The sequence below is a fragment of the Clinocottus analis genome, unplaced genomic scaffold (assembly GCF_023055335.1).
Source record: "Clinocottus analis isolate CAN_PGR_092001 unplaced genomic scaffold, fCliAna1.0.p SCAF_13, whole genome shotgun sequence".
Lineage (NCBI taxonomy): Eukaryota > Metazoa > Chordata > Actinopteri > Perciformes > Cottidae > Clinocottus > Clinocottus analis.
Genome location: NW_027175854.1, coordinates 13,899,690 through 13,915,450, shown reverse-complemented (window position 1 = coordinate 13,915,450; position 15,761 = coordinate 13,899,690). Strand labels below are relative to the sequence as shown.

The 15,761-nt window shown below is 49.9% G+C and overlaps 3 protein-coding genes across 9 annotated transcripts in view; 2 read left to right on the top strand and 1 right to left on the bottom strand.

The window, feature by feature from the left end:
* The first annotated feature begins 239 nt into the window (after positions 1-239).
* On the top strand, positions 240-5,692 carry setb (SET nuclear proto-oncogene b). Its single transcript, XM_068574671.1, has 8 exons — positions 240-462; positions 1,964-2,021; positions 2,105-2,247; positions 2,333-2,436; positions 2,514-2,627; positions 2,809-2,979; positions 4,498-4,635; positions 4,720-5,692. Exons 1-8 carry the CDS (start codon positions 393-395, stop codon positions 4,738-4,740), a joined length of 819 nt encoding a protein of 272 aa, XP_068430772.1. The 5' UTR covers positions 240-392; the 3' UTR covers positions 4,741-5,692.
* A 501-nt stretch (positions 5,693-6,193) lies between these two features.
* Positions 6,194-9,945, top strand: dync2i2 (dynein 2 intermediate chain 2). The gene is made up of 9 exons (XM_068574264.1): positions 6,194-6,448; positions 7,191-7,451; positions 7,649-7,758; positions 7,866-8,023; positions 8,258-8,367; positions 8,600-8,764; positions 9,080-9,312; positions 9,395-9,552; positions 9,649-9,945. Exons 1-9 carry the CDS (start codon positions 6,371-6,373, stop codon positions 9,885-9,887), a joined length of 1,512 nt encoding a protein of 503 aa, XP_068430365.1. The 5' UTR covers positions 6,194-6,370; the 3' UTR covers positions 9,888-9,945.
* Positions 9,946-9,979: 34 nt separating this feature from the next.
* The window catches only part of sptan1 (spectrin alpha, non-erythrocytic 1), a 31,023-nt gene continuing 25,241 nt past the window's right edge, over positions 9,980-15,761 (bottom strand). For all 7 annotated transcript variants that reach the window (XM_068574256.1, XM_068574259.1, XM_068574258.1 and 4 more), the window contains 17 exons: positions 15,454-15,662; positions 14,745-14,865; positions 14,321-14,442; positions 14,093-14,225; positions 13,907-14,005; positions 13,672-13,831; positions 13,237-13,313; positions 12,951-13,160; positions 12,575-12,871; positions 11,742-11,854; positions 11,601-11,618; positions 11,365-11,419; positions 11,081-11,277; positions 10,938-10,991; positions 10,715-10,861; positions 10,490-10,637; positions 9,980-10,412 (listed from right to left, as the gene is read on the bottom strand). In XM_068574256.1, coding sequence (XP_068430357.1) covers positions 10,287-10,412; positions 10,490-10,637; positions 10,715-10,861; positions 10,938-10,991; positions 11,081-11,277; positions 11,365-11,419; positions 11,601-11,618; positions 11,742-11,854; positions 12,575-12,871; positions 12,951-13,160; positions 13,237-13,313; positions 13,672-13,831; positions 13,907-14,005; positions 14,093-14,225; positions 14,321-14,442; positions 14,745-14,865; positions 15,454-15,662 — 2,286 coding nt within the window. In that variant the 3' untranslated portion in view covers positions 9,980-10,286. The remainder of the gene's footprint in view (positions 10,413-10,489; positions 10,638-10,714; positions 10,862-10,937; positions 10,992-11,080; positions 11,278-11,364; positions 11,420-11,600; positions 11,619-11,741; positions 11,855-12,574; positions 12,872-12,950; positions 13,161-13,236; positions 13,314-13,671; positions 13,832-13,906; positions 14,006-14,092; positions 14,226-14,320; positions 14,443-14,744; positions 14,866-15,453; positions 15,663-15,761) is intronic.

The window sequence follows — 15,761 nt, the reverse complement described above, 5'->3', positions numbered from 1 at the left end:
CGAGGAGAATGAGACTGTTGAGGTGGCCAGAGTCTGAGGAGAGGAAGAGGTCTTTGTTTTTAGTGCCGTGCTGTGAGCGGAAACTGGATTGAAAAGGCGGTTAAAGTGAATTTGCGCGTCCATCGGACACCGACAGGTTTAGATGCACTGCCGTAGCTTTAAGCTGCAGGGTCGCCCTCCCGCCAGCAGGAGGCAGTACAGCACTATACATGTGTTCATCGACCGAGCGCCACAGAGAGAAACAAGCGTGCGAAGCTGTGCTCATCCCTCCTTGTCGTGGGCTCCAAGACACGCACTCTATGTAAGGTGGAAGTAACTTTTATCCTCCAGAGAAGAGTTAGAAACCACTCGGAATATACATCTGGTCAAAGGTGTCGCTACTAACCAGAACCATGTCGGCCTCATCGGCGAAAGTCAACAGAAAGGAGAATTCAAATCACGACGGAGCGGACGAGACCTCTGGTAACGTAAAGGAATGGCGGTTATCCTGTACAACGCCATTTTCATTTGTTTTTCGTCATTTCGTTATTTCCAGTGTAGTCTGTTGTGTTGTGTCGAATGGACCGTGTTCGTGGTCGAGCAGCTTCGTGTGCCTGCCCTCCAGCTAACGCTCCACATGGGGATGTAGTGCAGGACGCGGCTGCCAGCTAGCATGCTAGCATAGGCTATCTGTTAGCCAGCGTGAGAGGTTAGCTAGCTATTAGCTTCCATTAGCACCTGATCCCAAGCAGTGGGCCGGTGTCGGCGGTGCATGCGCAGCATTAAGCGCGACGAGCTTTGTGTTGCTGCAGTATGTAGCTGCGGGCTCTGTTGTGTGTTGTAGCTCTGTTGTGTGTTGTAGCTCTGCCGGGTGTTGTAGCTTTGTTGTGTGTTGTAGCTTTGTTGTGTGTTGTAGCTTTGTTGTGTGTTGTAGCTCTGCCGGGTGTTGTAGCTATGTGGGGTGTTGTAGCTTTGTGGTGTTGTGTAGCTCTGTAGGTGAAGGAGCTCTACCGGGTGTAAGAAGTCTGTCGGTAGCTGCTGATGGACCGAGCTTCAAACTTCTCTAGCGTTAGCTCGCCGATATTATGAGCAAGTGCACTTGACGGTAACGGCAGCTCGGTCTCCATTAGACCGGCTGGACGCTGCTGGCGTCACGCAGCACGGTCCGAGCGCTGAGTCCGCGAGACCGTGGCGGATCACAACGAGCTTCTCCACATGTTGCTTTTCATCTCACGTGCTGAGAGAGCAGACTGGAGCACACGGCCTCATTCAAACCAGGCCGCCGTTAGCAGCAACAGGAAGCTCCAAGGAGAGAGGCTCTGCTGCCATGAACACACAAACACACACCTTTAACACTGTACATGCACTGATTTTGTTCATGTGGCTGGAGATTTCACAAGGAAAAAGGGAAGAACCCTTCATAGAGCAACAGAGGAGGATCCCTCTCCAGATGGACAGAAACAACAGATGTCATGTGACCATTTATTGCAACTTAACAGAGTTACAGCTTATTACATGAATATGACAGTAACTATTCATACAATAAGTAGTAGGCATGGACCACGATCCAGATAACTACAGTCCATTATACAGAAGGAAGTAGAGAGGACGGGCATCAGCAGGGCCATGGCAGGAGGCAGGGACCAGGAGACAGGAAGCAGGAGATGTGGAATAGGTGGCAGGGACCAGAAAGCAGAGGGCGGTTCATAAAACTTGATTTTGTCTGTTTACCACGGTGACAGTGTTCCTGTCCTCCATTGCGTGTCAGTTAGTGTCTGAATGTTGTCAACACGAGTCCTCTCTGGCCGACAGTCGAGCTGCTTGACTCCGACCGCTCAGCTAGATGCTACAATCAAGTAACTGCTGATTCAATACAAGTCATTGGAAAGTGTAGATATTAATAATTGGCATTGCATGATGACGTGTACCCTTTTTTTTGTAAAAGCCTGATGCCTCAAGTTAAAAGCGTTGCTTTTCCTTTCAGAAAAAGAGCAACAGGAAGCAATCGAACACATCGACGAAGTACAGAATGAAATTGACAGGTGGGTGTGCCTCTTGCTCATATGGAAGGAAAGATGGTCGCACAGAGAAACTTTTCTTAACATGTTTTCCTTCTTTTTTCCAGACTGAACGAACAAGCAAGTGAAGAAATTTTAAAAGTAGAGCAGAAGTACAACAAATTACGCCAGCCCTTCTTTCAAAAGCGATCAGAACTCATAGCCAAAATCCCCAACTTCTGGGTCACAACATTCGTCAACCATCCACAAGGTAAACAACGTTGTTGTTATTATACATCTGTCCCATGTGTCACTCTTCAGCGCAGAACAGGTGAGCTAACAGTGTCTGCTTGTAGTTTCAGCCCTTCTGGGAGAGGAGGACGAGGAGGCGCTTCACTACCTGTCAAGGGTGGAGGTCACCGAGTTCGAGGACATAAAGTCTGGATATAGAATAGACTTTGTGAGTTGCCAGCTGGACTTTGTACATTCTAAACCGCATTAATGGTATCACTGATACGATGTGTTTTTTTTCTGCAGTATTTTGACGAGAACCCGTATTTTGAGAACAAAGCCCTCTCCAAAGAGTTTAATGTGAACGAGAGCGGAGATCCAGTTTCCAAATCAACTGAAATCAAATGGAAGGCTGGAAAGGTTTGTTTGGATTGATGTGTTTTCATTTATTACGACACCATCTTATTAACCCAGCACTAACTATGTAATTCATAATTATTTCACTCTAGTGCTGCTCTTGGGCTTACTTGATTATTTCCAGGATTTAGCATCTGTAACAATGGTTCTCCTGTCGGTGTTTTAACCCATCGTTGCCCTCCAGGACCTGACAAAGCGCACAGGCCCGACACCAAACAAAGCTGGGAAGAAGAGGCAGCACGAGGAGCCGGAGAGCTTCTTCACCTGGTTTACCGACCACTCCGACGCAGGAGCCGACGAGCTGGGAGAAGTGATCAAGGATGACATCTGGCCCAACCCGCTGCAGTACTACCTGGTAGGCTTCTGGGTTTCCTCCTCACCTTAGAGAGCATTCAGAGGAACACACACGGCTCTGAGGGGCAGCTGGGGCCATGAAACCATCAAGTCCAGATCCATAAGTCACGCTAGTTTCTAATTTGAGCATGTCTGGAAAGTTATTACTGGGACACTTAGTGGATATATATTTTAATTTAGGTGATTTTGAATAAAATGAAGAAACACAAAGTATTCCACTAACGGTTAATTGTCAGTTATAAGCCACACTGGGCTGACTCTGGCCTCCAGATGATGTGTTACAGCGCCCCTGTAATTTCCTCTATAGTGCCAGATCACAAAATGTCATTTACGGTTCTCTTTCCTGTATAACGTATCTACACCTTTATCTGTTATTGAACAAACTAAACGGCCGTATTTTATTGATCGGATCTACACACAGCTTGTCATTTATGTCTCAACGTGATTGCGCTAGTTCCGCCCTATGCGCACAGACACTTGCGCGCATACAGGTGAGCACTGAGCACACGCACGGCAGCGGACAGAGAGCGTCGAAAAATATGTTGCGTGAAAAGTAGACAACCAAGTTATATCTGCGTTTTAAACGCTCCCAGGTTGAAGATGGCAGTAGCTCTCCTGCGAGGAGCACCGGAGCAGCTCTCTGAACGATGTTTTCTGAACTGAAAGTAAAATGAGCCAAAGTGCTCGTGTCTTGTGCCAACAATGAGCTGCTGGCTTCACACATTACAAAAGTACAAACTACACGGACATAAAACTAAGTCATTAATAAATATATGGAGGAATGCCTGTACTGTCGGGTAAATGTTTAGTTATGCTGTTAACAGGTTAAACTTGCGCATGCGCGACTCACCGATTCTTGGCGTTTTGCCAAAAGTAAATCTCCAGAAGTCTCCGTCAGGTTTTTTTCTGCTGTTCCGTCTCTCGAAACAGAAAACAGATCTTAGGTGAACATGGAGCATAAACTGAGAGCGGCCGTATCAAATCAACAACCCAGTTCATATTTGTAGAGGAAAGCTGCTGCTTTCCTCCATAAATACAGCTCACTGCAGCCACTAATACTGATACAACCTGATGCTCACATATCTGCACTCATTCTGTTTTGTCAAAAAAATATTAGCTCATTGTTTTCCACAATGAGCTATTTACTAGTAACTAAATATTAGTTATTTTTTGCACGTTAGAACGTTATTTTCATTGTTGTGATTGCAGTTTAAAAAGAAATTAGTCTGATGGAGCAAAGTGGTTTACTTGAAATTTATTGTAATTTCCTTTATTCTGTCACTATCAAAGCACAGAGGGAGTCACAAAATGATGTTATTTACAGAAAAAATTTGAGAACCACTGCATTAAGGGTCTGTGTTGTCGTTGCTGCCCCCCCCCTCCCAACCCCCTCTCCCGTAAAGCTGTAAACCTCGGGGAAACACTGGTCTGGTGCTCTTTTAGTGTTGGCTGTCGAGTACTGCTCTGGGTGTCAGGCATCCAAACCAGGCCAAGTGGTTAATGTCTGAATGGTCCCAAGGTCCCTGACATGGAGGATGAGGACGGAGACGGCGATGATGACGACGACGATGAAGAGGAGGGTCTGGAAGATATCGACGAGGGGGAGGAGGAGGACGGTGATGACGATGATGAGGATGGTGACGGAGAAGATGGAGAGGTATGGATATTGTAGATCATTCCTCTTGTCACACGTTGATGGGACTGAGACTAGAACCAGAGTCACTGTGTTTCCTTCTTTCAGGAGGATGGTGAGGAAGATTAAACGCTTCAGCCAACACCTTTTTCAGTCCTGTGATGTGATCATCCCACGAGAGCAACATATTTTGTTTGTTTTGTAGGGGGGAGGGGGGGGGGGCTAGCAAAACAAAACAATCTTTTTTCCTGTGTGTTGTCAGCCCGTCTGTCCTCTTCCTCTGCAACCATGTCCTGTCCATAACTGTAACGCCATGTCTAAAGACCAGCTCCACATCGGGAGGCGGTGAAGACCCGTCATTGTTGTTCTTCATCTCCCACAGACATTAAAATAACAACTGTAGCATTCTGCACGTCATCCTACGTAGATTTGAAATGCGTACCATAGCAATTTCTATGTCAAATATGTTGAAGTTGTGAGTTTAATAAAAATGAAGCCATGGTGCAGTGATAAGTTAGTCAAAGCATCCTTAGCCACCATATCGATATATGTATATCTATCTATCCAGATATATATTTATATGTATGCGTAGATATACATGTATAGATATGTCTGTATGTAGAGATATGTAGACGTGTTTTAGACATGCGTAGATGTACAGATATAATATGGGGAGGATGCTCAGGCTTTTACAAGTTTAATTTGTGAAAAAAGTGACTTGTATTAATGAACTGATTGAAAGCACCAGCGTGTTCTTCTCATCTGTAAATGTTTTGGGTTCCACATGTATCCTGGTGAGGCGGTTGATCATTGTACACAGTGTAATGGGGCAGCGGGGCTTTGACACCAAATCTGGACTTCTGTTTATGAAATTCTACCCACAACAAGGTTTGAAATGTACATTTTTTTTATAGAAACAACCTAAAAGATCTAATTTTGAGCTTGACCTAACATTTTGGGGAAAACATTTGTGTAGAGTCCTCTGTGGAGTCTGCAGTGATTCTCCTGTTCCACTGGAAACCTGTTCACATTAAATTAAGTGTACCAGTTGCTTTGTTACAATAAATGTATACATGATGTCTGGAGTAGTTTGATTACATTTGGTTACAGTTACCTGCACCAGGCTGTGTTATGCTTGCTGTCTTTAGGCCCAGAAGCTGCTCAGCTGGTCACACACTAGCTTCTAGAGCAGCAGCAGCAGCAACACGTCTTCTGTGTCCCTCCAGTTGTTAATGACCTACAGGTCAGATCTTCAAGGGCGTTCTAAAGAGTCTGAACAGCTGTCTGAGCAAGTCAGGATCAATCGGACACTAATCTAACCGGCATGCATTGCGCGCCAATCGATTCTGCGCATGCCTGTCATCTGAACGAACCTATGAGGCTTATCTTGCGTGGTTGATGATAATGCAGCTGATTTATGAACATTTTAAAGTAAAGAACAAAGACAGATCAAAATGCAGACACACGCACATGTTTATTTACAAACAGTAAATCAATCCGAACGAGGTCTACAAACTAGAAGCCCGCAGATCTAACAGGAAGGAAGTATTCCTGACTTCCGGTGTAAGTCTTCTCGAACGAGCCTGTAACCAAGGTGACGCGAGCGTTGAGGAAAATGGCCCCCGCGTGTGAAACATTCAGGAGCATAGCTAGCGGACCGAGCTAGCGTTAGCTGTCGGAAATGTGCCAGGCCGTCCCTCCTCTGTCAGGCTGGTCTGGACGCTACTTCAGGTAGTTCCTGTCCATTCTGGTCCCTGTCATGTTTACTGATGAAGTCCTGGACCCAGTGGGGACCCGGTCCGTGTGGAGGAGCGCGCAGCAGGCGGCGCAGGAGTCGGTATGTTCGACCAACACGGCAGCTTTCCCGCCTTACGGGCTCGGCTGGAGGGTTTAAAGCACCTGGTATCTGTCGTTCTCCGAACATTGAACGTGTCGTAGAAACAACGTTGTACCGCATAATTAGTGCACCTGGCGTTACCTGACGCGTGTCACGTTCAGGTGTTGCGCGGAAATCTAACAACCGGAAGGGAACGCAGCATTGAAGACTGAGATGTCCCCAAGAGGCCAAATACCTTTTGAATACGAGAAGTCGAATGCATTCATTTAACTTATTAATACTTGTAATCCCTATATTTGTTCAAGACAAATACAGAAATTCTGTTACGTTGCTCAATCTGGTCACATGAAATCTGTTGTTTCTGTCCATCTAGAGAGAGAGAGATCCCCCTCTTTTGCTTTCCTGAAGGTTTCTTCCTCTTTTTCCCTGTGAAGGGTTTTTACTATTTTTATTTGGGGAGTTTTTCCTGATCCGATGTGAGGTCCTGGGACAGGATGTCATGTGTACAGATTGTAAAGCAAATCTTGTATTTGTGATTTTGGGCTGTAGAAAATAAACTGAATTGAATAGAATCTGTTGCACTTACCTAAAACGTACAATTAATGCTTTTAAAATAATGAGTCTGTGGGCTCTATACACAATGCATCAAAATTGCACCTCCTTAAGTCTAAATCATTTTAGAAGTCAACATTGTGACAGCAGTTACTAAATAATAAAAGGGCCTTTATTTGCTGGTCTTCAGAGAGGCTGTCAGACCAAAGCGTTGCACAGGGCCGAGGCCGAGGTCCAGACCCGATCCACCTCCATCAGCTGGACCCAAACAGAACCGCAGCATCAGGCCAAAGAGCAGCTCCTCCAGCAGAGCCACGACCAGCTGGACCCGCCCGGCCTGAAGGACTTCCTGCAGCGGGTTGAGCACACGGTTATCAGAGCGCTGGTCCGAAACGCCAGGAGTCACGCCTTTGATGAGTTCCAGGTGAACTGGGAGGATCAGAGTCAGCTGGTGAGTCTTCAACACAGATAGTGTTTTCTGATCTCTGAGGCACGGTGGCAGCTCTGGGAGCCCAAAACTAATATAAAAGTTTGTAGTTGCTCCTGATGACTTGATGTTTACATGTTTTGGAACCTTTTTTGAATACTGACAGGAAGCATCACTCATTCTTTGTGTCTATGCTCAGAATCAGTTCATCTTATTTGCAGGTTTCATGCCTCCATTGCCTTCAACATCCCGGCGCACAAGAGAGCGGCCTTCATGTAACCGGTGTGTCCTGGAGCTGTACAGGTGCAGTTATCGCTTGTGCCTACGGTCGGTATGTCAGCGTTTCACCTAATCTCTCTCCCTCTCTCTATTTACACACACACACACACACACACACACACACACAAACACACGTAACTGTATGTTTTTGGCGGGCAGAATTGACGATGGCGACTGGAGTACTGAGAGGTCATGTGTTTGTACATGGAACCTGGACCGTCGCAGCCTGAATCCCAAACAAGCGGACGTGGTCATCGACGTTCCTACTGCAGTCACCGCTCTGTGCTGTCACCCCGACCAGCCTGCCCTCATCGCAGGTACTCACACCCTGAGTGCTTGTACGCTCTTCTAAACAAACGTACGCTCTTCTAAACAAACAGACGTTCATATAAATAAACGTACACTCATATAAACAGACACTCTTCTAAACGTTAAGTTGCTGTTGGGGTTTTTCAGCATCCTATAATGCAACTCGATAGCATCTTACATTATCAAGAACACCTGGTTCACTGTGTGTGTGCACGTGTGTGTGTGTGCGTGTGCGTGTGCAGGGGGTCTTTTCAGTGGAGAGGTGGTGGTCTGGGACACCAGTCGGACTCAGGACCCTGTGCTGGTCCAAACTGGGATGTCAGCAGACGGCCACAGAGAGCCAGTTTATCAGGTGAGTGACACTACTGGTTTCTATCGGAGCGCTGCTCTGGTCCATCAGCAAGGTCCGGCAGGACTCTGGTCCGTGGTGCCGTATGAAGGCTTTTTGATGCCAGTGGACCGGTTTATTACACTTTATTTTTGCAACTTTGACTCTAAAGACTCTAAATAAAGTATCAGCTTCAGTCAAACTACTGAGTCATACTGTAAATGGTTTTTTGAAGTGTGTGTGTGTGTGTCTCTAGGTTGCCTGGGTGCCCCTGCAGAAGAAAGGGGAGTTTGGGGTGCTCAGTGCTTGTTCAGGAGGACGGGTGCTGTTGTGGACGGTGGACTTGGCCCTGGGCCAGCTGGTCCTGGATGCGGCCTACGCCTTGCTGCAGCAGCAGGTTCCCCACAGCAGCAGCTTCAAGGTGAGGCTCAGGAGCAGAACCCTGAAACAAACAGAACTGCTCTTCTAGTGTCAGAGTACATCAGAACAAACACTTCCTGAAGAGACGTTTTAAGATAAAAGTATGAGACTCAGACTACCGGCCACAGGGGGTCCAGGTCCAGTCTTCTAGCTTCCATCAAAGTGGAACGTTAAAGGATTACAAAACACTAAGTCATGAGATTACTGGTTAGAAGGCAGTTCTGACTACAAATAAAGCTTACATAACTTTTATTACATTTCCAAAACTACTCCTGTGGGCTGCATTGTGGGTAATGTAGTTTTGTGTTGCCCAAAGGCCCGAGGCAGCAGCACTGTGGGCGTCACCTCCCTGGCTCTGTCCCCCTGGGATCCGGACACCTTCTTGGTGGGCTCTGAGGGCGGCCTGCTGCTCAGGTGCTCCTTCTCCTCCCAGACGCCGGCTGTGGCGCCCTCCGAAGGCCACAACGTGACACTGAGAGCCCCGGCGGTCTTCCTGTTCAGGCCCCGGAGTGGCCCCGTCCACTCCATACACTGCTCCCCGTTCCACAGGTCACAGCTTTGCTCGTTGAACAAATCACTTTCAGCAATTAGTTCCCGGATGATTCTGATGTGGGTCTGGTGTCGTCTGCAGGAACCTGTTTGTGAGTGCAGGGACCGATGGCCTGGCCCACCTGCACTCTCTGCTGCAGGCCGACCCGCTGCTCTCTCTCCGGGTTTCAGACTCCTACGTGTTCCAGGTGCAGTGGTCTCCCAGCAGACCGCTGGTGTTTGCGGCAGCCACTGGACGAGGTACCGCATGTCATCTAAACAGCTGCATCTACATGTCATGTGATATCCATGTCGTTGCATGTCTGTCACACACGTGTCCTTGTTGACTCGTCCAAGGTGAGGTGCAGATCTTCGACCTGGGCCGCCGGTCCCAGAGACCAGCAGCCACCGTGCAGCAGGGAGGAGCCGACCGGGCTGCGACTTGTTTGGCCTTCAACCGGCAGAGCGCCGCCCTGCTGGCCGTGGGGAACACCAGCGGGACCGTTTGCATCTGGCAGCTGAGCCACAGCCTGACGGCGCAGAGCCCCAGAGAGAGCAGCCAGCTGGAGCTGATAGCCAATCAGGGGGCAGAATGAGACCCGGTGGAGACGCCGCACTGCGATGATTCACGTCAATAAAAATGTCAAAGAACAATCGAGTTGTGGAAGTGAAATGAAAACAGTAGAGGTTTCCAGTTCTAACCAGTAGCGTTTATTAGAGCACACTGCCGTCGTTAGGGTGTCGTTAGCAACACCATCGTTACTAGTAGCTTCTTAAATGCATTGAAAGCACAAGCTACAACAATCACATTGAAATGTAGACAGATCACGATGCTACCAGGAGAAGCACAAAGAGTTTAGGGGAGAGCGAGATAAATAGAGTACAGTTGTTATTAGTGAGCATTCCTAGTGCCACATTCATGCAGCTTCAGCCGGGTGTTGTGTTGAAGTGTGTCGTGTCGGAAACGCGTCCCGGTCGGTCCTGGTGGCAAAGGATCAGTTGACGAAGAGCGAGCGGGTGAATTCAACGAAGTCGAAGGCTGACGGCAGCTCTCGGCCCTTGCCGTCGAGATAGGGCTTCATGTGCGAGAGGCAGTAGTCGGCCTGCTCCTTGCTCAGGTTCTGAAAGGGAGAGGAGGGACAGTTAGACCTCCACACAGACCCAGGCTGAAGCAGACTGATGAGGGAACACAGCGCACCTGGTAGAGCTCTTCTTTAGTGACGTAGGGTTTGTTCTCCGTGCTGAGGGCCCGGAAGGCGCTCTCGATCTCCTCACTGGACTTGACGTTCTCCGTCTCGCGGCTGATCATGAAGGCCATGTACTCCTGCAGCGACACGTTGCCATCCCTGAGGACACACCCTCGGTTAATCCAGATCGCCATGCTACAGTTCACACCAAGGGAAGCTCTGGACACGCCACGCACCTGTTTGGATCAACCGTGTCCAGGATGGCTTCAAACTCAGGATCCGGCTCTCCTTCCTCCACCATGGGCAGGTCGTAGCCGAGCGAGCGCAGGCACGACTTGAACTCCTGGTGGTTCAGACGGCCGGACTTCTCCTTGTCGAAGTGCCTGAAATGTAGAAGTAGTGCCTCGTGAAGCGAGGAACAGACACACGGCCTGACGACGGCGGGGCAGAGCCACTTACTTGAACATCATGCTGAACTCCTTCAGGGCCTCCTCGGTCACTCCGGTGGTGTTCCTGAAGGAGAGGAAGACGAGCGTCACACAGCAGCTCTTTCTACGCGGTGGGTGAATCCCAGATCAACTGGGTGACGGCGTGTTGCGTACCTGGCCTGTATCTGCTGCTCCAGGTTGTGCTGCATCCTCATTCCCAGCTGGTCCAGCTGGTCCCACTGCTGGGCCAGACCTACGGTGCTGTGCTCCGTGTACTTGTTGTCCAGGATCAGGGCTTCCTCCATGGCGGCCCCCAGGTCCTCAATCTTCTTCAGCTGGCTGCGCATGGCCCGGATCTCCTGGTGCTTACGCTACACACACACACACACACACACACGTTATTGTCCAGCGCATAGCTCAGCCAACAGGTGTGGGTCTACTGGTGGGGCTGCTGGTACCTTGGTGGCCTCTAGCTGGGACTCCAGGGTTCCAGACTCTTCCACCATACACGACCTGCCAACAGAAGCGGCCGTTAGACGGAGCGGCAGCGCCTGATGGAGCCGACGCGCGGCCGCTAGAGGAACCCTTGGGTTCTCCCCTCCAGCAGAGAATGAGCGAAGACGCTCATGCCTCTCCGCTGGCAACCAAACCCGAACAACACAAACACATGAAGAAGAGAAAAGGTGACGCTTACCCATCCAGAAGATATGTCCTGATGAGCAGCGAGGACGCAAAGGAGGAGACAAACAAACATGTTAACCGTGAAAACACGAGACACAGCAAAGTGAGGTCAGAGGTCCTCAGAGAGAACCAATAAAACCAGTAGAACCAGTACCTGGTCTCCTGCAGCCACTGGTGGAAGGCATTGGCGTGCTGCGCAAACTCCTGACGCAGCTTGTCGTTCTCCTCTTGCCTCCTCTGCTCCTTCTGCAGCTCCAGCTCTCGCTCCTGAGACACAGAAGCATCAGGTCACTGCACGCCGTGGAGTCGTCAAGGCAACCAACCAATGAGGCGGCTTTACGGTGACATGTGACCGCAGCGTCATGCAAACATTTACTCGTGTCCATTTACCAGTAGACATGTATCAGTGGGCAGAATACGCTCTTTACTGTTTCTGCTTGTTAATCTCGTCAATGCTAACGTGTATGTAGAGGTCGGGTTAGCTGTGAAGCAGCTGTCAATCAAAACTCTTACAACCTGAGCCGCGCATCAGAGCCCAGGTCAGGGAGGTGAGCCCATCGTACTGATGAGGAGCTCATGGATCCAGACACCAGGACTTAACAGCGTTTCATAGAGTACATGTTCTGGACTCCATGGAGAGGTTTTGAAACCCTAAGTCATTATGTCATCATGTTATCACGTTGTCATGTCGCCATGTCATCATGTTATCACGCCATGTTATGTCATGTCATCATGTCATGTCATCATGTCTGAATAAAGAGGAGCCCTCAGAAAGTGGGGACTAATGAAGGAAACCCCGTTAGTTTGGTTCTTCTAGTCCTGAAACGGAGTGTCCTGACTCTGCAGTCAGTCCAGAGGCCGCTGCCTGCAGGACGGGGTTCTCATTCCTTTAGGGCACCAGAACCAGGAGATCAAAGCCATCTGAACCCTGCAGGACTGCAGCAATACAAGTAGTGACGACAGCAGTGTGTTTGTGCGAGTGCAGACCTTGATGATCTTCTGCAGGTTCCTCCAGGTCTCCTCCAGGGCCTCCATGGTGAACCAGGTGTAGGGGTTGGACACCACCTGGTAGCTCTTGATCTGCTGGTCCAGCTCGGCCAGTTGGTTGAAGTCGGTCTGGGCCGAGCTCAGCGAGGAGCGGAAGGCCTCGTGGGCTTCGCGCAGCGCCCGGATCTCCTCCAGAGAGTTGCACCTCACCGGGTCCGTCAGGTCCTCCTCTGCGTTCTCAAACCAGCTGTTGAAGGCCGACGCTTTCTTGGCGAAGGTCAGGAACAAATCCTCCACCTGCGGAGAAGACGTGAGCATGAAGACGGCTGGATCCCAGCGCTGCTCTGGACCCTCCGGCAGAGGACTCTCCCCGTACCTTTCTGAAGTGCTCCTGCGCCTCCAGGAGCTTCTTCTTGCGAGTGCCCGAGTTGGACAGCAGCTGGTTCCAGCGCTTCATCAAGGCGGCGTGACGAGCCTCGATGGCTTTTGATTGGACGTGCTGGGCGGCCAACAGCTGGTCCTTGAGCGCCGTGATGTTGGTGATGCCCTCCTGCTGGAAGGCCTGCAGACCGGCGTCGAAGGTCTCCTGCAGACGGACAGAGAGATGAAGCGCGCTGTGCGGGGAACTGGAGAACCGTGCTGCTCAAGATAAGATGGAGGACCTGCTTAGTGAGCAGCGTCTGCACTGAGGACAGGTCTCTGCCGTAGTCATCCGTCTTCAGGCTGTTCTCCTTCTCGCCTGCAGAGAAAAGATCAGGTTAGCGACACACACTGTGTGAGGACACACGCTGTGTGAGGACACACACACTGAACAAGGTGCATCGCGTGGCCTCCAACACACACCTTCTGTACTTTACAACGAAATAAAATACTATTAACTCCACACGACTGCATCACAACACAAACCTGAAACCTTTTCTTTCATAACGGCCTGCAGAGATGACAGAATAAATATCTCGCTCTATGATGATGTCATCAGCAGGAGTTAACTATATGTGGCTGTAGTAAATATGAACTCTTCTGAGTGAGTTGCAGTCTGCACACACAGCACAGCCAGTGTCTAGAGAGACAGAGCAGGGCGTGGTCCGAGTTCGTACCGATCCAGGACTCCACCACGTCGGCCTTCCAGTTGAACTGCAGGAAGGCGGAGTTCTCGTCCAGCTTGGCCTTCCTCTGGGCGGCGGCCCTCTCCAGCTCAGACACTTTGCCTCGCAGAGCCGTCATCTTGGCGCTGATGCTGTCTACGTGATGGTTGTTCTGTTGGAGACACAGACACGCTGGTCAACCTGCAGCAACCCCCGCTGGCTCTCAAGCTGCTACGCTTCCCGTTACCTTGCTGATCAGCTCCTCTCCGTTGGTGCACACGTCGTTCACGCGGTCCCTGTGCACCGTGAAGTCCGTCTCAAAGGCTTCGTGCTTCTTCAGCAGGCCCTGTGGGGAACAGACCGGTCCTTACATCCAGTGAAGCTCTACATTATGACCCTCTACAACGGGTGGATGAGGACTGTGACAGAGTACCTGCACCGCAGCCAGCGTGTCCCCGTAGTCCTCGCTGCCCACCAGATTCAACTTCTCATTAATCCACGCCTCTTCTTCTTCCACGTTCGCCACAAACTGCTGGTACTCCAGAGACTCCTCCAGCCTCTGACCCCTGGGAGCGCGCACACACACAAACACAGTCACACAGTCACACATTGTCTCTCTGTGCATCGTGGGCAGCAGCAACGCGGCGCTCAGCTGGCTCACCTGGCTCCAGACAAGTCCTTGAGCTCCTTCCAGTGGTGGACAAACTGAGCCAGCCTCTGCTGGATCTCCTCCTGGCCGATGGTGTTGTCATCAGACAGCTTCTTCCCAGTGTCCAGCACCGACTGCAGCACACACAAAGGTCCGGTCACTGCACACCAACGCTACCATACTTTACAATAAATAGAGACGAGGCCATGCAACGACAAAGCGGCCAATCATGTGCAAGGTCTGTGACTGCCGCTGTGACATCATTTCTTCAATAAAAGAAACGCTGACAGGACATCTTTCCTGAGGCCTGCATGGAATCATTTCCTGCACAACGGCGGTGTGCTGCATGTCTGGACGAGCACCGCTCGGCCGGACGTGAGCAGGCGACCAGCTGCAGACGCTGCGCTGGGTCTGAATGGAGCGAGGCGCCTCGTACCTGGATGGCCGGCTCGTGCGCTCCCAGCTCCGCCTCCAGCCTCTTGTGCTTCTTCCTCAGATTCTGCACTCCCGTCAAATCACGTCCGTAGTCCTCCGAGCTCACAAGCAACTTCTTCTCTCTGCGTGGGGGCGGGACAGGAAGTCAACGTCTCAGTGAAGACCAACACGCACGGCCGGTCTGCTCATGCAAAAGTTCATTAAATATTAGTATTATTAATACAACATGAACGGGCTGTGTTGTGACACTGCTGGCTGCAATGTCCTCTTATGTGAAGCTTAAATGTCTGACATCAGTTATAAACCTAACAAATTAGGAAAAATATCATTTTGCCACTTTTTAAAATAATGACCAAGGCCATTTTTTCAGAAAACACAAAATAAAAAGGAACACTTCTACATGTACACTGGTTACACTATAATACAATGTAGTTATATATTGTGGTTATATATTGATATATTGGTGTATTGTGGTTATATATGTAGAATTGATGGCGCTGTTCGTACGGACATCATTGATTGAATGATAAATGTCCTGAATGCTTCGTTAGATCAACTTGCACAACTACAGCGTGAGAGACAAGCAATGTTTCTTTAAGTTATTAATAAGGATAATAATTTGAATGCAAGCGTTGCTCCTCTCCATCACTGCTGGCAGTCTGCCTCCAAACTGCATGCAGCATGCACTACATGACCGAGAGGCGTCTCACTTGATCCAGGACTCCTCATCGTCCAGGTCCCTGAAGAACTGGTGCAGGCGGTGCGACTCGTTGAGTTTGGCACGGCGGCCGGCGGCCATGCTCTTGATCTTAGTGAAGCGGCCGTTGACGGCGTCGCGCTTGTCCTTCACCTGCGAGGTGTCCACGGTGTTGCTGGACATCAGGCTGTCGGCCTGGCCGTTCAGGTCCTTCAGGCGGTCCTGCAGGACGGAGGAGGAAGAAGAGGAGTCAGAGCTGCTCGTTCTGATTCGGGATCTATGGAAGGTTCTCACTGCACTTGTGACTTGTGTTTGCTGAGG